The sequence below is a fragment of the Pleurodeles waltl genome, chromosome 4_2 (genome assembly GCF_031143425.1).
Source record: "Pleurodeles waltl isolate 20211129_DDA chromosome 4_2, aPleWal1.hap1.20221129, whole genome shotgun sequence".
NCBI classification, from domain to species: domain Eukaryota; kingdom Metazoa; phylum Chordata; class Amphibia; order Caudata; family Salamandridae; genus Pleurodeles; species Pleurodeles waltl.
This window is the reverse complement of record NC_090443.1, coordinates 109,939,985-109,959,343: the sequence shown is the minus strand read 5'-3', so window position 1 is coordinate 109,959,343 and position 19,359 is coordinate 109,939,985. Positions and strand designations below refer to the sequence as shown.

General features: G+C 43.3%; 1 protein-coding gene across 1 annotated transcript in view; it reads right to left on the bottom strand.

The window, feature by feature from the left end:
• The window catches only part of CERS5 (ceramide synthase 5), a 659,392-nt gene that overhangs the window by 176,160 nt on the left and 463,873 nt on the right, over positions 1 to 19,359 (bottom strand). The window contains exon 8 of the mRNA XM_069230878.1: positions 5,525 to 5,631. Within this exon, the coding sequence (XP_069086979.1) occupies positions 5,525 to 5,631 (107 nt within the window). The remainder of the gene's footprint in view (positions 1 to 5,524; positions 5,632 to 19,359) is intronic.

Genomic DNA, 19,359 nt, shown 5'->3' with positions numbered 1-19,359 from the left:
AAAATCGCTTCCACTTCAGGCGGTACGTTTTATTTGTGCTATCTGCCCATGCTTTAACAAGTATGTCTTTGCAATCACTTGGTATGTCTAAGCGGCCGAATTCGTTGAATTCAGGAGTGATACCGATAAGCTCAGAGACTTGGGATCCGGGTGTCTTACTTGTCCCTGGTTGATGGTGAACAACTCCGAGGATAGTAGAAGTAACTCCGTGTACCAAGGTTGACGTGGCCACGCTGGAGCTTTTATGGCAGGGTTCTGACTTTATTTTCCTGATTACCCTTGTGGGGGAAAGAAGTATGCATAAATCCCTGCCCATGCGATCGAAAATGCTTCCCCCTACAATCCTTGATAGTGACCCCAACTTGAGTAATATTCGCATTTGGCGTTCTGGGAGGTTGAGAGAGATCTAGATTCGGTTTTTCCCACTGGTAGAATATTCCATTGAGTCTCCGCTGGTCTAACTCCGCTGGTCTAACTCCCACTCTTTAAGAGATATTGTCAACCTGCTCAATGAATCCGCAATGGTATTTTGCAGGCCTGGGACATGCTCCGCTGTTATGTGAGTGTTGAATACACCAACTCCAAATGGTCTGCGCTTCTCGAGACAGTAGGTGGGAATGCGTTCCTCGTTGTTTGTTGTGGTGGTATTGTCCATCCTGACGAGCACTGTCGATCCTTGAATTCTTGGGAGAAAGGACTGCAAAGCATATTACACTGCTCTCAGCTCGAGAAGGTTGTTGTGAAAGAGATGGTGAGAGGGGAGCCATTTGCCGCTCACTGGAAGATCCTGTAGGCATGCATCCCATCCGGTCCTTGACGCCTCCGTTGTTACAGTTAATGGAGAAATATGTGGTAAGAAGTGCAGACCCAGTGAAAAGTTTTTGGGAACTGTCCACCAATCGAGAGAAGCGATCATGAGCGGAGTGACGTAGATCATGTCCTCGAAGGATTCTTGCGCTTGCTTCCCTTGCCTGTCTTGCTCCTCCTGAATCGGACGCATGTGAAGTCGACAGTGAGGAATGAGGTTTATACAATATGACATCATCCCTAGTAAGGATTTGTACTGTCAAACTGAAAGACTTTTTTCCTTTGGATTTGTTTCGCTAGGGAGATTAGCTTGTTTTGCCTATCCTGTGTTGGGTAGGCTTTGGTTTGTTGCGTGTCCAATATAGCCCCCAGGAAGGCTATCCGAGTCGAAGGTTGGAGTAGTGATTTTTACCAGTTGAGAGTGAGGCCCAAGTCCCTGAAAATGCGTAGGGTCGCCTTGACGAACTTGCACGCTTGACTGGACGTCAGGAGCTTTCACTAGCCAGTCATCTAGATAAGGAAAAATCTGGTATCTTTCTTTTCAGGTAGGCTGGAGCCAAACATTTGGTGAAGATTTGCGGCGCCGATCGTAGTCCAAAGGGAAGGACGTAAGTGTCTGCCGTTCACCACAAATATTAGGAACTTCCTGTGCACTGGGTGAATGGGAATATGGAAGTATGCGTATTGAAGGTCCAAGAAAGCCACATAGTCTGCTCTGTTCAGAAGTTGTAGGACGTCTTGTAGCATGACCATCCAAAATGTTTGTTTTTTGAGGTATTTGTTTAGCTCTTGCAAGTCTAGGAATGGCCTCCATAAGCACGAGTTTTTCCGAATGAGGAAGAAGCGGGATTGGAAACCGTTCCCTCTCTGGGAATATGGTACAACTTCTATTGCTCTTTTGCACAACATGGTCTCCACTTCTAAGCTGAGCAGACGAAGATGTCTGTCGGACCTGGGGTGGAGGTCTTATTGAGGGAATCTGAATGAACTCTAAGAGTTGTTCAAATTGAATTACATCTAGCACCCATTTGTCTTTGGTTATTTGGCAGCAAGCGCTGAATATGATGTTTTAAAATTCCATGAAAGACTGTAGGGGAAGAGTGGGAGAGAACCGGCTAAAGGTAGTCATTGCCTAGGAGCATTTTCTTTAGATTGTCTTCCAAGCTTGCCTTTGTGATAGGGTCTGGTGTAAGCTGCTAGGGGCGGTCGTCTCCTCTGTCCCAGGGTCTAAAGGTGTGGAAAGTGGTGGAGTACAATGGAAATCTGTAGTGCTGATACCATTCATGAAATGAAGGTTGTCCTCTGCCCCAGGTTAGAGTGCCTAACGATCTGGCTGTCTCAGTGTCTGACATTATGGTCTGAAGCGCATCATCAACATGCTTCCCAAATAGCACCTCTCCGTCGTAGGGAAGATCTAAAAATTTTGTCTGAACTTCAGGTCGAAAATTAGTGGCTTTGAGCCACCTCTGACGTCTTAAAACAGCTGAACCAGCACGTAGCCTAAAGCCCATGGCGGCAATGTCAGGTGCGCAGTTGATCATTTCTGCTGAGGAACGTTGTCCCTCCATGAGCACTTTTTTGCCTCAATCTTGGAACTCTCAAACAGTGAGACATGTCTGACCAGAGCCATCTGTCGTATCTGCCAAGGAGCGCTAGAGAACTGGCAGCCCGTACCACAATGGCAAACATTGGGGGAAAATGCTTTCCAATGTTATCCAGGCATCTCCCCTCTATCTGGCGGTGTGGTTAACGGTGTAGAAAGATTCCTGAAACACTGCTGCGCCGATGTGAGATGACAGAGTCCAGTTTTGGGTGGCCGGTGAGGCAAGCAGGAGCATCATCGGTGGACTTGTATTTTTTTTGTCTACCTTAAGCACCACTGCAGATACCATTGCAGGGTTCTGCATTATCTTCACATCCTGGCTCCAAATATGGTCAATTATTGGGGTAGCCCTATCCGTTTTCTTGTGATATTCTTTGAAATTGTACAGGAAACAATCCTGCTGAGCCGCAGGCATTGATAGATCAAATTGCGTGGTTGCTTGTTCTAGCAGGTTGTGAAAGCTACTGATATCCTCCGGAGGAGATTCCACAATGGGTGTCACAGGGGAGGCAGGTACTGGAATGATACAGCCATCCCATTCATCATTCAGTGTATGGCGTTCTCCTTTCTCACATCTTTGTCTGAAGAGGCTTGCCCCTGCGCAGGTGCAGATTGAGGAGAAGCTTGAGGCCTAGGAGGAGTTCTAACCTGCGGTTGTTGTAACTGCTGAGGTGTTGATGGTATAGTAGGAATCGTCGACTGATGCACCTATGTAGGCATTGGCGGAAAACACTCCCTATAACCTGCTAACATTGCTTGCAAGTCTGACACTAAGCCGGGAGGGAGACCTACCAGCCTCTGTTGTTGCTGTTCGTAATACTGCTGGTCATAGTAAGAGTCATCATGAGAGTACTCCTGACATTTGACCCGTAATTGAGAGGGACTGCTGGCCATCCCATACAGTCCATCCTCCTCTGATTCGTCTTCATTCAAAAGGTGCAAAGGGAGTAGACTCAACACCTTACTAGGAGATGTAATTGAGGGGGTCAAGTGATGCTTTTGTGACTTTTTCCTGTCTAACCTGCTCCGTCGACGAGAACAGAGCTAAGGTAGATGGTCTCTGTCTTTTTGCTGTTATCTTGATCGTCGACTAGAGGTGAGTTGTCGACGGTGGTGGTGTCGACAAAGTGATAGTCAATGGAGGCATAGTCGACGAGAGTGCTGTCAAAATGAGGGCCGTCGGCGGTGGGAGCGTCAACGGTTGAAGCGCCATCGATGAGGCTGTCGTCGGTAAGGCTGCCGTCGTCAGTGGAGGTGCCGACAAGTATTCCGTCGACGGAAGCATAGATGGGAGGATCGGCGGGGAGATGAGCAGCGCCGACGAAGACTGTAGTGGTGGTGAGGAAATGGGGTGCGCCGTCGATGAGGATGACCAGACTGTCGATGAGGAGTCAGATGTAGCTGCCCCGACAGACACTGTGACAACGGTAGATGCCGTCGTTGAGGCATGGGCCGTCGATGGAGAAACCGCAGATGATGGTCCTGTCTATGGTGCATAGGCTGGCTTTTTGAAGGTATGCTTTATTCTGACAGGCGGCGGTTGGGGCTCAGAGATGGTTTTATTTAAATATTTCATGTAATCTGAACCCTTTGATTTCCCATTTTTTGATGGGCTACATATTTTTGAGGAAGCCTCAGATGACTTTTTTGAAGCTTTTTTAGGTGGTTCGTGAGTGGCTGACATTTCCTCAGCATGTCTCTTCACGGGTGTCTTGACGACAGAAACAAAAGAGGAGGCACTGTCCTCATCAGAAACTGGATTGTCTCTGGATTTTAATTTTTGTAGCCAAATGAGAAGGCAACCCTCTCTGTCCTTTGGGCTCTTAGTAGAAAATGTAATACATGCCTTGCAGTCTCTGATTTTATGGTAAGGATAGAGACAGTATATGCAGTCCTTATGCTGGTCATCCACATTCAGCTTCTTCTTCATGCAGGTAGCACAGGTTATAAAGAGCCCTTTCTTAGGTGTCTCTGACATGGTTGGCAGTTTGAAGCACCCAAATGTAAGAATTTCTGAAGAGAAGCAGAATTCAGAGGAGTCTCCTAAGCACAACGTGAGGTGAAAAATCTGAAGGAAGTCAGCTCCTCACAGGAGGTTGGTGTGATCTCATTGGTGGACGAAGTTTGTTCCTTTTTTTTTTACAAAACAACTGTGATATCTTCTACTTTTAACACCTAATGCATTTAATCTTTATATGCACTTGGGCATAACTTCTTTATTACACAGGGGACTCCCATCTTGATGACTGGGAAGGATTCAAGAATGTGAATCTATGAAAATGTCATACCTGGAGTAAATGAAGGTTACCGCCAACAACTCACCTATCAACCAGTCAAGGATGGAAACAAAAAACATCAAACTACAGCGTGAAAAAAAAAGCGCTTTGTAAATAACGTTTTCCTTAAGATAGGTTTGTACCACACCTTATCCAAATAATCCATAACTCAACATGCAGTGAAAAAAATAAACATGGCCTTGGGATATTCACTTGTACTGTAGGCAGAAAAAGAGCAGACAAGGCTGTGAATACAAAACAGATGGTTTCAATATTTTGCACTGCACTCTAATAAGGCATCAGGAGTAATACAACAATGGTGCCAGCATTAAGGCAAAGAATATTCAAAAAAAGAAAATCTATGAAAGATAAACACTAGGTAAGCAAGTCTGCATGCCTATGCTGCACATTAATAATAATGAGTTCCTGAAGCTAAATATGCAAGGTAAAACAAAAGCAAACAGAATCCATCAACTCTTTAACTGCTATTAGCGTTTTCAAACTAGTTCACCAGGCAAGATATCAAACCAGTGAGTCTTCAGACTTTACAAAGCATACTAAACAAAGGTATGAGAACCTTAACATGCATGGTAAGAAATTCAGTACTAACTTCTAACTCCAGTTCTCGAGCATTGGTAATGGTCAGCAGCTTGAAACGATTTCAATCGAAAGGCTGGGATTGCCAGTGCAATAAAGGGAATAATTTAAGCATGTAAATATATGAAAGATCCAATACTGAAAAAACAGGAAGCAAGTCCACAGGCTTTTCTTGTGCGTAGTGATCACAGTAAGCAAAACTGGTGTTCTATCAACTGGTTAAAACAGGTCATGTACTTACCAAAATGGAAAGATGCCAAGTCTGGTAGTGACAAACACAAAGCCAAAAAGGCAGAAAAAAGAATCACAAAGACGCTGGTATTTTGCATAATTTGCGAGTTTTGCAGCCTGAGGGGGGGAAAAAACAGTCTTTACCACCAAAGAAAATGCTGGAAAATACAAGATAACCATGCATGTAGTATCTGTTAAACGCAAAAAGCAATTCCTAAATCAAGGATAGTGCAGAATAACTTAAACACCCTCACAAGAAGTGGGCAAAAAGGTGCACGCACATGCGCAAAATCATCCTGTTACAATAATTAAGTTATGCCTAAATTAAAAGTAGAGTGCAGAAAATAAAGATCAGTCAGGTTAGGGGGAGTGGGTGTTAAAGGTGTTGAAGGAGTAAAGTAACAGAGGAGGTGATCTTAAGTGAGATAAGTGTTTCTCATTTTCAGTGCAAAACAACTGGGAATCAACGCCATGTAGAGAGCCATCTCTGCAGAGCTTTTCAATAATGCTCCATTTCGGGAACACTGTACAAGTGCTAATCATAACCAGAGTGCCCACTAAACAGGGAAGGTGACTACAACAAAAACCCAGAGGCATCATTAAAGCATTTCACAACTCATTACATTTGTGGAAATAGTGACTTGCATCAGCCCAAGGCCTATAAATCAATCATCTTTTAGAAAGTGGGCGTTTTCTTGCTTAACCATTCTCTGACTCTGCCTGTCTGTGGAATACACATCTGGGTGAGGATGACAGCTGGGCTGTTTGTGCATTTAATCTAGACAGTCACAAAAAAGGGAGCTGAAGTGTGCCCTGCCTATCCTGACGGTTAATTGCCAGGCTGATGGGTCTTCCTGAGATAAAGTGGTCGGAGGAACTGACATTTGCACCTGAATAGGGCTGTGCCTGACAAAGCAGTCCTCAACACCCCTGGAGTGTGTCTGGGGCCAGGACAGGGAAAGGTAGAGTCTTGCGCACAAGAAAGACTTCTCTTTGATGTTTGCCTACTTCAAAGACATAAATGGGTATTTGTACTGGATCTCTGACACCAAATAGCTAGAACACTTCTGGACTGAGGGCATTCTGCCAGGACCAAGCTGGATGCTGTAGGAGGGACAGCCACTCTGCCTGTTGCTTTGCTGAGCTGGCATGCTGCTTCTGTCCTGGGAGTGAAAGGACTGGACTCTGCTTTCTACATCCTGCTTTCCAAGGTCCTTCAAGAGTTCGTCAACTAAGCTTGCCTTCTGTCGTGAACTCACAGGGCCATCAAAGACTTCACCTGCCAGTGCCTGAGCTCTCTTGCTGAGAGTCTTGACTTGCCAAGTGGTGCTAAATCCAGTTCCTGGGCCCCTGGAAGTGAGCTCTGGTGCAACCAAGAAGAAACCAAACACATCTACTCTCTTTTTGCAACTCTTCAGTTTTGGCCACAATCATGTCTGTCTGGTTAGCCATCAGTAGTAGCAGCTGATTTGGTGTTGAGCAGGGGAGATTAGAAACGTACATGCTGCTTCAGCTCACACAGTTCTGCATGAAGTTCAAATGTCCTTTTAAAGACCTCACTAGAAAGGAGGAGCTGCAAAATTAGCTGAGGGCCTGATTGACAGCCAGGATGGTTGGTGAGCACACGGAGGAAGGGAATGTTGTGTAAGAGGGGGAACAAAGTCTTCAACTGGGATGACTGGAGGAACCAGTATCGCCTTTAGGGCGGGGGCCAGCCTAAATGGTAAAGACCTCCCTCCAGAGCTGGCAGCAGTGTTTCCTCTCCAGGTCTGCCTCCAAAGTCGTTGGAGAGTAAGCGGAGAGCTAGAAAGCTCCAGTTGGAACTAGCTAGGTGCAAAGCAGAGACAGAAAAAGAAAAACTTGTCATGAAGGAAAAGAAAATGATGTTAGCACATGAACTTGATCTGAAAGCAAGGAGGAGCTGAGATCAGCTCAGATGGTGACAACTTAAGTCCCATGTCTGGTACTGAAGAAAATGTCTGCATACCCAGAGACTTGGTTTCTAAGTAGGGTGGTGACATACAACAGTGGGCTCAGGCATTTGGGGTAGCTGAAGAGGTGTGCATGGTCCCTGAGGTGGAGTGGGGAACTAGCAAAGGGAGTCATATTCCTGGAGGTGGGAGGACACTCTACTGGCTCTAGGAGGGAGTGAAAGGGAGACAGGTACCCCCATTAGAGGAAGTCCAGGTATGGGAGTATGGAGTACCCCGAGAGGAGGGTAGGTTGACTTTGAACAGTAGTCAGATACTGTCTCACTAGAAGGAGGATGACGTCAGGTACTTTTTCAAGACACTGGATTGTTGGGTGAAGGATAGTATGGTTAACACACGAGGGGATGTACACTTTGGTTGCTCGAGAGCATATGTTCAGTCACCGCTTTCCAGAGCAATGCCAACCCCTGGTGAAGTTGTCTGAAATCCCCCCCCCCCCCAGCCCCCCACCCCACCCAGGTTACTTGCACTGGAAGCAGACCTCTGGGTGAGTGCCAGAGGGTTTGAAGATGCATTTGGGAGTAATGCTAAGGGGGGTGGCTTAGGTTTTCCCCCATCAGAGTTGTGGGTGAGGGAGACATTGTTTGCAGTACCCCAGATAGGTCTGTGTGTATGGGGGCAGGGAGTGAATTGTTGGGGGGGGGGGGGTGTCCTTTCAAGGAGTAGAAGTGGTGGGAGTGGGCAGAGGCCCAGGGTACCCCATCTTCAGCCCCAGTGCTTGGAGTGCTCTCAGAGGGAGCACAGGCGGGGGACCTGGTCTGCAACAGGAGACCATCCACTGATGAGTCCCATAGTGCCGGGAGAACTTGGGGTGGGGCCTGCTCTCTCAAGGATCCCCCCAATTCTGGTTTCTGGCAGCACCACTCTGGGAAAAAGGGTACAGAAGTCTAGATATGGGGGGGGAGGGTTTTAGAGTCCCCAGTGGGAGGACCTGTGGGTCAGGAGTTGCCTGCTCTGAGGTCAGAGCACCCCAGGAATGATCCTGGTGACACCACCTTTGGCTTGAAGGGGCTTGATGCTCTATTTGATAGACAGGGGCTGGGAGACCTGCACCAGGCAGACTCTCACACAACACATGAGGAATGAATTTGCCAGAAGATGTGGGGGGGTAGGAGGGTTGTACTCCCCCGGAAGTCCTGGCTTGCCAGCCACATGCTCAGCCTAAGGGTGCAGAACCCTGGGCTGGGAGACTAGTTGCAGGTTACCACCCCTGAACTGGTGGGAGTATTGTGCAGGACAGCTGCCACAGGCGCAATGACAGTTCTGGAGTCTGGGGGTACCTCTTCTAAAAGGAGAGTACTGAGCCCCAGGAAGGTGGTCAGGAGGAGGAAGAACTCACCCCTGACTCCTGTCCAGCCTAAGGGTACAGACTTGGGACAGAGTACCAGCCTCAAGATATCTCCCTGGAACTGGTGGGAAGGAGAGTGGACAAATGGTGCAAGTCACTGGGGACTACTGCCCCCCACTCTGAGAAACTACAGAGGTCAGAGTGCCCTTGAAGGGCAGAGTCCTGGCTCTCATCACCGACACCTGTCAGTGTTCACTGTGGGTTGCTGTCCTTGTGGACAGAGTTGCCCTTGGGTTGGGGGAAAGGAGTCACCCTGAGAGTGGAATGGGGCACACCACTATGTTGGCTATGGTGCTACTGTCTGCCGACTTGGATACACCTGTGAGCAAAGCAAGGTTAGGTGCTGCACAGATGGGATCCACAGGTGAGAAGGATTCCCAATGGTTGAGCGTAGCGGGCCCCGAGATTATGGACAGAGGAATCCAACTGAGTTCAGAAAGGCGTAGAATTAGAAAGTGCCCCTGTTGTTGCGGGTCAGGGTTCTTATTCTATCCCCCTAAGCAGGGGCACCCAGAAGGGATTGATTAGTGTACTCTGGCTTTAGGCTGGAATGGGATTGTGTTGGACCCGGCCCTTTCTGCAGGGTTATCCCCAAACTTTGAGACTTCTTCCTATTTTTTCCTGACTTGGGCTTGTCAGCTTTAGGACTCAAGGCGCTTTGTCACTGCTAACCAGTGCTAAAGTGCATATTATCTGTCTAAAATGCATTGGTGATTGGTTTCTCCATGATTGGCATATTCGATTTACTAGTAAGTCCATAGTATGTGCCGAGGACCTGTAAATCAAAAGTTACCAGTGGGCCTGCAGCACTTATTGTGCCACCCACATGAGTAGCCTTGTAACCATGACTCAAACCTGCCACTGCAGTGTCTGTGTGCAGTTTCAAACTTCCATTTCAACCTGGCAAGTGCACCCACTTGCCAGGCTCAACCCTTCCCTTTTATAACCTACAGAGCACCCATAAGGTAGGCCCAAGGCAGTCCCATGGGCAGGGTGTGGTATATATTAAAAGGAAGGACATCTAATGGTGTGTTTTATATGTACCGATAGTGAAATACTGTTAGTTTTGGTTTTCGCTATTGCAAGGACCATCTCTCCCAAAGGGTAACATGGGCATTGCCTTGAAATACCTTTTAAGTGTAATTTCCCTTTAGGAGCAGATAGAGTTATGCAGCCTGGGGTTTCTGGATTCACAATTTAAAGTTATATCATTTAGCGAAGTTGTTTTTTGAATTGTGGGTTTGAAAATGCCACTTTTAGATACTGGGCATTTTCTTCCTTAACCATTCTGTGCCTCTGCCTGTCTATGGAAAACACGTCTGGGTCAGATGGGCTGTTTGTGCTTTCACTCTACACACTGCCTGTGAAATAAGCCTGACTCCTTCGGCCAAGCTACAAAGGGGTGAACAGGGGTTATCTTAGCTGTGTGACTCCCTTATTCTGACTAGAGTAAGGGTCCCTACTTGGGCAGGGTGCAAACCACTCAACTAGAGACCCCATTGCTAGCAGACATAATTGCTAGCTGACATTAATTATCGAACCACCCTTAGCAGATCATATAGCAGGTCAAACATAACATTTATCTGGTGAAAAATGTGGTAAACATTCAAACTAAGCCCATTTTGGAGCAATAAATACCGAATTGGCTGTACTCCAGTGTGACCACACGCAGTAAATACCTCATCCAAGGTAATTACATTTTTCACATGCGGTAAAAACCTCCCCCTAGTCAAGAATACTTTGAATCAGGGCCACTGAGAATAAAGATTACCAGGCTACACAAATTCATCAGATGTTCGCATAATAGAAGTGCTCATATTTCCTCAACAATCGCCATAAGACAAAAAAAAGGCTCTATGTAATTGCTCAGGCACAATGACGAAACCAGAAGCAACATCAACACATACTACCTTCCTCTTGTATTACAATGAGCAAGCTGGAAAATCAATATCTAACTAAATGTGTTACATACCTGTAAAAAGCGACTAAACATGAGGGGAAAGTGTGTAAGAGGCAGGATGGGGACGGGGGGGGGATCAGGGGGGAATCACAAATGGATATAAGAAATACAAATGGATATGAAAAATAATTCGAAAATTTTAAGTGCCAATATTGCATTGAATTCCACTCCATCCTACACCAATGGTGAATTACAGAATTACACTCCAATCCAAGAAAAAGAAAACCCCTCTAGGAAAAATGTTTTACTTCTATTTAAGTTGTGAAGTTTTTTTTTTAATCCATCTTTTTAATCTAAGTCACACCTGCTCACCTTGTCTAGAGTCTGATTAGCCTCAACCCCAACAAGTATCTTTTCTCCATATAGCCAACTGATTTCACAGTCCACGTGGTTTCCTGCTCACAGGTGGCCATAACCAGCGCACCAATTTATCCTGTGCTGCCATCTTATATCAAAAGCTTAGAGACAACACCATTCAAGCTGGATGGCTGGATGTGGGCTCCAGGAACGGTTGTGTATTTCCACCACTTATCTTGGTGCTCTGGCTTTACATTCTAATGTCGAAGGATGTGAGCACTACCTTAAACATGCCTAACAGTCCTTCCCACTTTCTCACCATGTCTGGAACTGTTAGTGAGATGTGGGAGGAAAAAGGTATTGTGAGGCTATTTGGTTGCTGATAATTAGATGTCTGATAGGTTTGTACGACGGGAAGGCTAGCCCAGATGATTAAATTCTAACTGGGCTAACCTGCTCAAGCACTTTCCAGTGATTTTGGATGTGTGTAAATGAAATGGTATTAGGTGATACTACACAGACCAGATTATCTGATGGCACACCTGGATTGTGCTTTCACATATCCGTTCATATGCTCAAGTCTGTAGATTATATGGGTGAATGTTGTTGTGGGTTTGCTGATCTCAGATTAGGTGGTGTAGATCAGTGGTTCTTAATCTTCTGTCGACTCACAAGATTGAATAACTATTGGAATTTGGGGACCAGAGCCTAAGCATTTTTGATGATTTGAACCGCTTAACAATACATTAAAAAAAATAAAAAGCATTCAAACAAATTATGAAATAGTTTATTTAATTCACAAACTAATATAAAAAATATTTTATTGGGAAAGTTGGTGCTCTAGGCTACCCATTATTCCTACTATATTCACTAAAGTACTTGCACTGCTCTCACAAATCAATTTGAGTATATCAACTTATTTTTAGCCTCCAATTTCTTCACATTAGCTGAATGCTTGAAAAGTTTCATTTTGTTTATATTGTGCTTTTGCATTTACATACATCTTGTTAATATTAATTTAATTATCTAAGGAGTTGAAGATCCCCAGAGTAGGTGTCCCAGACCCCCTGGGTTCCAAAAACACAGGTTAAGAACTGCAGGAGTAGACTGTACAGATGAATGATGCTGGTGGTCTTGTTGATCTCAATCTAGGTGGTGTATATGTGCAATGTAGGATGTGCTGAGATGTTCTGTCTAGTATGTTGTGTTCGAAGTCTGTTTTTTAATGGGCATTCCTAGTTGGAGCATAATGACAACTAACTACATAGCATGTCTGTGCCCTGTTCTGCCCAACACGTTGTGTAGGATTTCACACAAGCGTTGAGTGCTAAGCCAAAGATAGCACTTTTGATGCACGCTGTGAGGTTTTGGGTGAGCACAGTGTTCAGCTCCACGACTACTACAGGGTTAACCTCTGTGGTCAATGGCCAAGGACAGATAATGACAGTCTTGGCTATCACATGTAACCACAGTATGTAGTAGCCCATTCACATTACAAAAGAGCAGATGAGTTGGTGTTTGTGCAGAAAGTTTCCATATCAGCTGTAGCCGATTTGTATTTAGTTTAGGCTTTTACAAAATACAGGATAAAGTATAGGGAAGTGGGAGATTACAGGACTATAATCAGGATTCTCACAAGGAGATGTGAGAAGAAAAAAGGGTTTTTCATGATCATTTATGTTGCTCTCAGGTAGAAGGATTTATTCCTATGGGGCTAAGGGAAGATGTTAAGTAAATTAAAAAAGGCATTAGCTAAGAAATTTCAAGAGCTGAGAGCTAAAGCAGGCAGGTCAATTATAAGACTGTCAGCAAAAGATGATATTTCTGGCTCTTGTCTGCAAATGGTTTATCTCGGATAGGACAAGCGGAAACAGCACAATTTGTTTTTGAGAATGTATTACACGCCCCATTAAATAAGATGTTTTCTTAGACATGTAAATCTCAAAGGATTATGTGGCTAGAACTGGTTGCTTCACACGATTCTTATGTAGGATGATTCCATGTAGTAGTATGAAATATGTAAACAAGCCACCCTCTAAGTATGTACTCTGCTGATTTAATAGCTAATTTTAGAAGTATCAACTTTGCATGCTGACTTAAGTAGCTAGCTAATTTTAGAAGTATCAACTTTGCATGCTGACCTAAGTAGCTATTTTGTAATTAGCAATTTGTGATTTTATGATGAGCTATTTTAAGTGTGAACCATAATACACTGATGGTTATAAGGGGTGTAACTTATCTTCCAAGAAGACACCAAACATGTTAATTAATATGCAGAAGTGCCTCTTACTAACCGTAGGTGCTGTATTCTCTTGATTTAAGTTTAACTTAGCAACCAGGTATTCCCAAATGCTTTCCGAATTCAAGTTTGTGTGCTTCATTTATATTAAGTGTTCTCATCACCTTCCAGACATTTCAGCATATGTACAATTAGTATATATTTTTTTGCTGATTCCTGTGAAATGACACACATCAGGTGGGGTTAGTATGAGAAAGGTGCACTTTCAACACCATCAGTAGTTTTTCACAAAGGCAGTTTCAACAGTAGTTCCGGAATCCTATATTACTTTACAGCTGTGCCTGACTCGTTCCATTTGGAATCAGATGCTTCTTTAAGAAGTTGGTATTTTTGAAATTTTCTTTAATTAAGATAATAGGGGCACTTAAGGGGACGTGCCTTAATTTGGGCCCTGTAGTCCCTACGTTCTGCTGTTGTTTCTTCTGGCAGATAGGCAGTGGCTAATCCAAAGCTCATGAGGGCATGAAAGGGGAAACTTTCTGCCTGTAACATAGCTGTTACCTCATACCCTCTATGTACACAATTTAAAATCTGATCCCGCTTTCAAAGGGATCCAGTATAGTTTCAGGAGTTTTAAGTAGTCCTGTTTAACTTCTAGTTCAGCCATTTTCACAGCTAGGCTCCACACTCAGTCTATTTACATGTTTTATTAGATAGGCCAATGAAGACCGCATGGTATTATTTTATGTGGGGCATGATCACTGTGGTCTATTTCACTTGAAAACATGTTAGGCACTGCACTACGAATCTGTAACGTTAGGAGCGACACATGTTTAATTTATCCATGGTTGCCTTGGTGGTTAAACATTACACCCAGGTTCCTGATGTTGGAGTATGGAGCTCGATCCAAAAATGTGAAGTACAGGGAATGTGTTTGTGTGTTCCCTTCCTTCTAACAGTACCAGAATTATTGCTTCAGTATTATTCAAACACTGTAAGAAGAAATCCTTCATATGAGAGTCACTCTGTGATGACAGTTTGACCCACGGACTCAGTTTCCTGAGGTGAATATCTGTTCACATACATCTGTCGGTGAAGTGGATGCTGTTGAATAACCTGGGTTAGAACAGTTATGGTAGAGCTGTCCTGCAATAAATAATGGAATTCTGCAGCCCCAATTGCTAAGAATGTTGAAAGCCATGCAACCACTTCCCATCTATTCTTACAGACTTTTCATGAAGTTGGACTAATCGCCTGTACTGTACACTAAGATCGTTGCTGCCTGGTCAATGTTGTCAAGAGAAGAGTAATCCTTAATGAAACCTGCCTGAAGTTCCACTTCTTTTATGATTTTTTGGCATATTCGGTATTCAGGGAGAATAGTAGGAAAAATGTTACGTATCAATAACACATTGTTTATTTCCTAATGTTTTTAAATTCATGTGCACTATCCTGCCATCTATTGTTGATCTGGAAGGAGGCCAACTTTTTTTGTTTAAAGGCTTTAGTTTTAATTTTAGGAGTACGTGAAAAGACTCTCAATCATAATCCCCAATACCCACAATCCACCGAGGACCCAAACTCCAGCTTAGATCATGTACCTATTTTGTACCCATTACTGCCGGTCATCAAACTCAATATTAAATTAGGAAAAGTTACTTATCTGCATTCCTATTTCACCTACAGGGGACTGTTTACTGAAATAATAAGCACTGAATGCTCCTACGTGTGGCATCCTGGAGCTCTTTTTTCCCCAAATATCTACAAATCTTTTTATAATGCTTTCTAGAATTGTAGATGACAGTCAACTATCCTTATGTGTGCAAGCGTTAGGTTCCAGAGGTTGGAGGCAGAGTCAGTAGTGACGCCAGCCTTGGTAGAATAGGTCTTGTTTGACTGCAAGTGTGGCATTTTTGTTCAAAGAAGTGTGGTTCAGTGCCACAAATTGCTTGTTGAGCTATTCACAAATCTTTAAAGGTGATCTCTCTGGCTCCTGGAAGCCATTACAGGAAAAGGAGACCATGAACAATATGATTTCACATTGGTAGGTTGACCAGCTATTTGATAGCCGGATTTTGGATTCTCTGAAATTTGCCAATTAATAACAGTGGCTACTTCAAGATAAAGCCCATGAAAGTATTAATGATGGGAGTGTACTATGGTGATGTTAGCTTTAACCTTTTGAAGAAAGCTCATGTATGAGAAAAAGTGTCTAAATCTAATCATCTTATGGAAAATGTGTTTGCCCACTCAATTACTTGTGGTACTAGGGATAGACTGGGGGCCATAGTTACCCAAACGTTTCTCACTTCAGTGGATTATGCTAAATGGCATGCTGAATGCAAGAAAGTTCTATTTTGTGGTGCTGAGCTTGAGGTAGTTTGCAAAGATCCAGCGATCAATTGCACATAGGCATCTTCCCGTGACAGAGTCAATAGGAGATGAACTTTCAAGCTCTATAACATTCTGCATGTCATCAGCATAGCTTAAGCAGCTGAGGCAAAAGGAGGATATCAGCTGAGGTAGCAGATCGAAGTAGGTGCTTAACAGGAGGGAGACAATAATTGAGTTTAGAGGTATGCCAACCGAGGGAGTGAATGCTACAAAGGCAAAGAAGGTGGATTGAATGATTTGGTGAGGATCCCATCTGCAAGATAGGATGTAATCTAGTTCAGGACAATTTCTTAAGTTCCTAAAACATGAATCTGTAAAAGTATGGGGTGGTGAATTTGTCAGAGGTCAAAGCAGGGGAGGGGACACTCCTCTATTCAAGTCAACTGTTCTTAAGTCTGTCTACTGTGTCCCCTTAGTGCCCTCTCAGCCATCTTACTTTGGTCTTTAGGGTGACTTAGGCCGCCATTTATTAAGTACAAACTATCTCATTCTTTCCATCAAGGAAGAGCGAACGTTGCCCAAGAAGTTCTCAAAAAGTCTAGCCCAAAGCTGGACATCTCCTCTGGAGTTTCAGTTGACAGTAGTGCCTCATGACACTGTGGACAGGTGGTTGATCTGCAATAGGGAAGTTTCCCCCAAAAAAGCAGTATGTGCAGAGCCATTTGTAGCAGAATAACATTCTGGTCTTCCAGGCAGGTCTTTTTAGTCCCCTTTTAACATGTGGTCAGGCAAGGGAATATTTATATGCAAAAGGACTGTTCTGACATGGACAAGCCCATTCCAATTGGCCAATAATTGACAAATTATGCTTAAGATCTTTCGTCATTTTAGCTAAACTCTAAACAGTGTCCTAACACATCGTGTCAAGGGACAGGACTGCTGCAGAGGAAAGATTCTGACAAAAAAGGTTGGCAAAAGATGATTTGATTAACCATAAAGTCAGAGACTACCTTTGGAAGTAAGCCTGGCAGTATCCTCATGAACAAACTTTTCTTGTGGAACAATGTACGTTGTCACACGAATATAAGAGTTGAATATCACTAATCCTGCATGCTAAAGTTATATCTAAGAGCAGTTTCTCTTAACCTGTGGTCCACAAAGCCAGCTCCAGGGGTTCCTGACTGTTCACAAAATTAAGTAACATTAAAATTAACATTAGAATTAGTAAAGTAAATTTAAGGACGCAAAACTGAAAACGTTTCTACATCTTATTGTTAGTAATACGTTAAACAAAATATTTAAATTTATGGCCATTTGTTTGATACTTGGTTTCTGTATTTTTGTGTAATGTTTTGTTTTTCAAATCATAAAAAATGTCTTAGGCTGTGGGTTCCTGGCTTACAATAATGACTCAGCTGGGGTTCCTGGATTCCAGTATTTATTCAGTCAGGTCCACAGAATGCAGAGGGTTTAGATCTGGTGGCTAGAAGGAAAGTCCTTCCAAGTAAGATGCTGCAATAAAGCGTTGTGAAAAGGCTTTTAGGAAAATTTATAACCTTTGGGGTTACATTTAATTACTAGGAATTTCAAGGTTTTTTTTTAGTTCAAAGAATTACCACTTATTACCCTTAGGGAAGTTCTAAACTAAGTAAATAAGTATCACATCTGAGTGGTCCTAGTGGGATCAAGACTCTTGTGAGTGCACCAGAAGCTGAATCTCTACCCCTTTCTTTAAAACGTTGGGATTAAAATGGTTTACAGTCGAAATTAAGTCTATAAACACACAACAGAAAATATACAATATATAATAAACAGAAATCCAATGAAAAATGGAATAAAAAAAATACATTCATAGAAAAATACTGCATTTCAATAATGGAAAAACAATTCCTGGTCATCATGAATGTGTTATGATTGCGCATCCTCAATGCTTGTAACTGTTCTTTGTGCTTAATTGAGGCATTTTTTCAATCTACACCTCCAGAGAAGGTACATATAAGGCCATCCCATTGCTGTAAAAATCACAAAATGTGCTACTGGCTTGGCTACAAATAAATGTTGCCTTCCAGATCTATCTATACAAGGAAAACACTGAGAAGACCCCAAGGAACGATTTTAGAGTCTAGATGGACTTGATAATTAATATCTACCCAGAAAGTTATAAGCTTAGAACAATAACCAATGATGTACTACAAGTGGCCAGTATTTCCATTTAAACATCTAAAAAAACAGGCAACCACCTAGAATTAGCATGTGAATTTCCACCATTAGAAAGCATTGAATGCTCTGGATCAGGTGTACAGACCTCTTGATCTGTAAACTTATTTTTCAGAATGCTCATACAGACTTAAGGACTATTCAGAAGGCCATATTGTATAAATCCAAGAGTCAAACAACCTAGTTAAGCGTTGAAAGGATGCAGTCCCCAATCACCTGAACTTGTGAAGTTGATCGATTCTGCAACACAGCCTCCTATGTAGTCATTCCCAAAGATGGAGGCCGGGAGGCAGTGGACTACGTCAGCTTGAGGAAGACCTACAGCATCAGAGGTATGTATGCAAACAGAGAATCTTACCTGAACAATTTTTTTATAGGATATTTCTTTGATCCTTATTGGTAGTACATGGAGGCAAAGTCTGGGTATTTTATTGTTTTCTGCATGCAAGAAAAATTAAAACCGTTAAAAAAGTTTAAAAAAAAACCCACACTGGCAGAAGACTCCAGAGCAGCAATTCATTGTGCGGGTCATTTGACCTTGACACACTGTTGGGAACATCACTTCTGCATTTTTAAGAACTGCTAGATGCACTGCAGTGAAGAGCATCTGAGTAGATGACCCATTTCCAGACTGAGTGCACATTGAGAGAGCGAGCTCTGGAGCCCATGCCTCTGATTGTTCAAACAGTACACTGCTACTGTATTTTCCTTCTAACAAGCAGCATTTGTCCAGAACACTGAAAGAAAGTATTTCAAGGCTAGATGGACTGCCCATGGCACCTTCTGAGCCAAAACTCCTTGTCTCTGCAAATATATGAAATTCTCTCTACTTCCCATCACGGAGGAGTCCCAAACAACTGTGTGTGTTGGAAAGTTCATGTAGCAGGATCCTACCATGAGACCACCAAGGAAAAGATGGATCATAGGAAGAATATTAATCAGGTTGTCTTTTCAGCTCTGGGCATATTGCCACCACTAGTCTCCTAGGCAATGCTCGGGTGAACTTGTGTGGAGACCTGAATAATGAAAGATGCCAGAGTCAATAGCAGAGATTTGGTGTGTGTGTCCTTTGAAGGCTTCGGTCAATTTAAGGTCTCATCTTCAAACTAAACACTCTTGCTTTATGTATGTCCAGCACCACTCTCAGGCAGTGAATGGACTGAACTGTGGTTAATGTTGATTTTATTGGCATGTACTCTCAGGAGGAGTAAAGTGGAGATCACTGCTAAACAATACCAATAGTTTATTGAAGAGTTGTCGCTCTTCAAACACTTCTGTTCACAGCTACTCAGCCAAAGTCCTAGGGGCTGATGTTGGACACAATGCTAGAAACTTGTATTTGGATCAATTATCGACTACCAAAAATCTTATTAACTTCTGTTATTTCTGCAAAATTGGGATGTGGATAGAAACATCCTAAGTCCGTCGTGCACATCTTACCTCATCAATGTTATACATT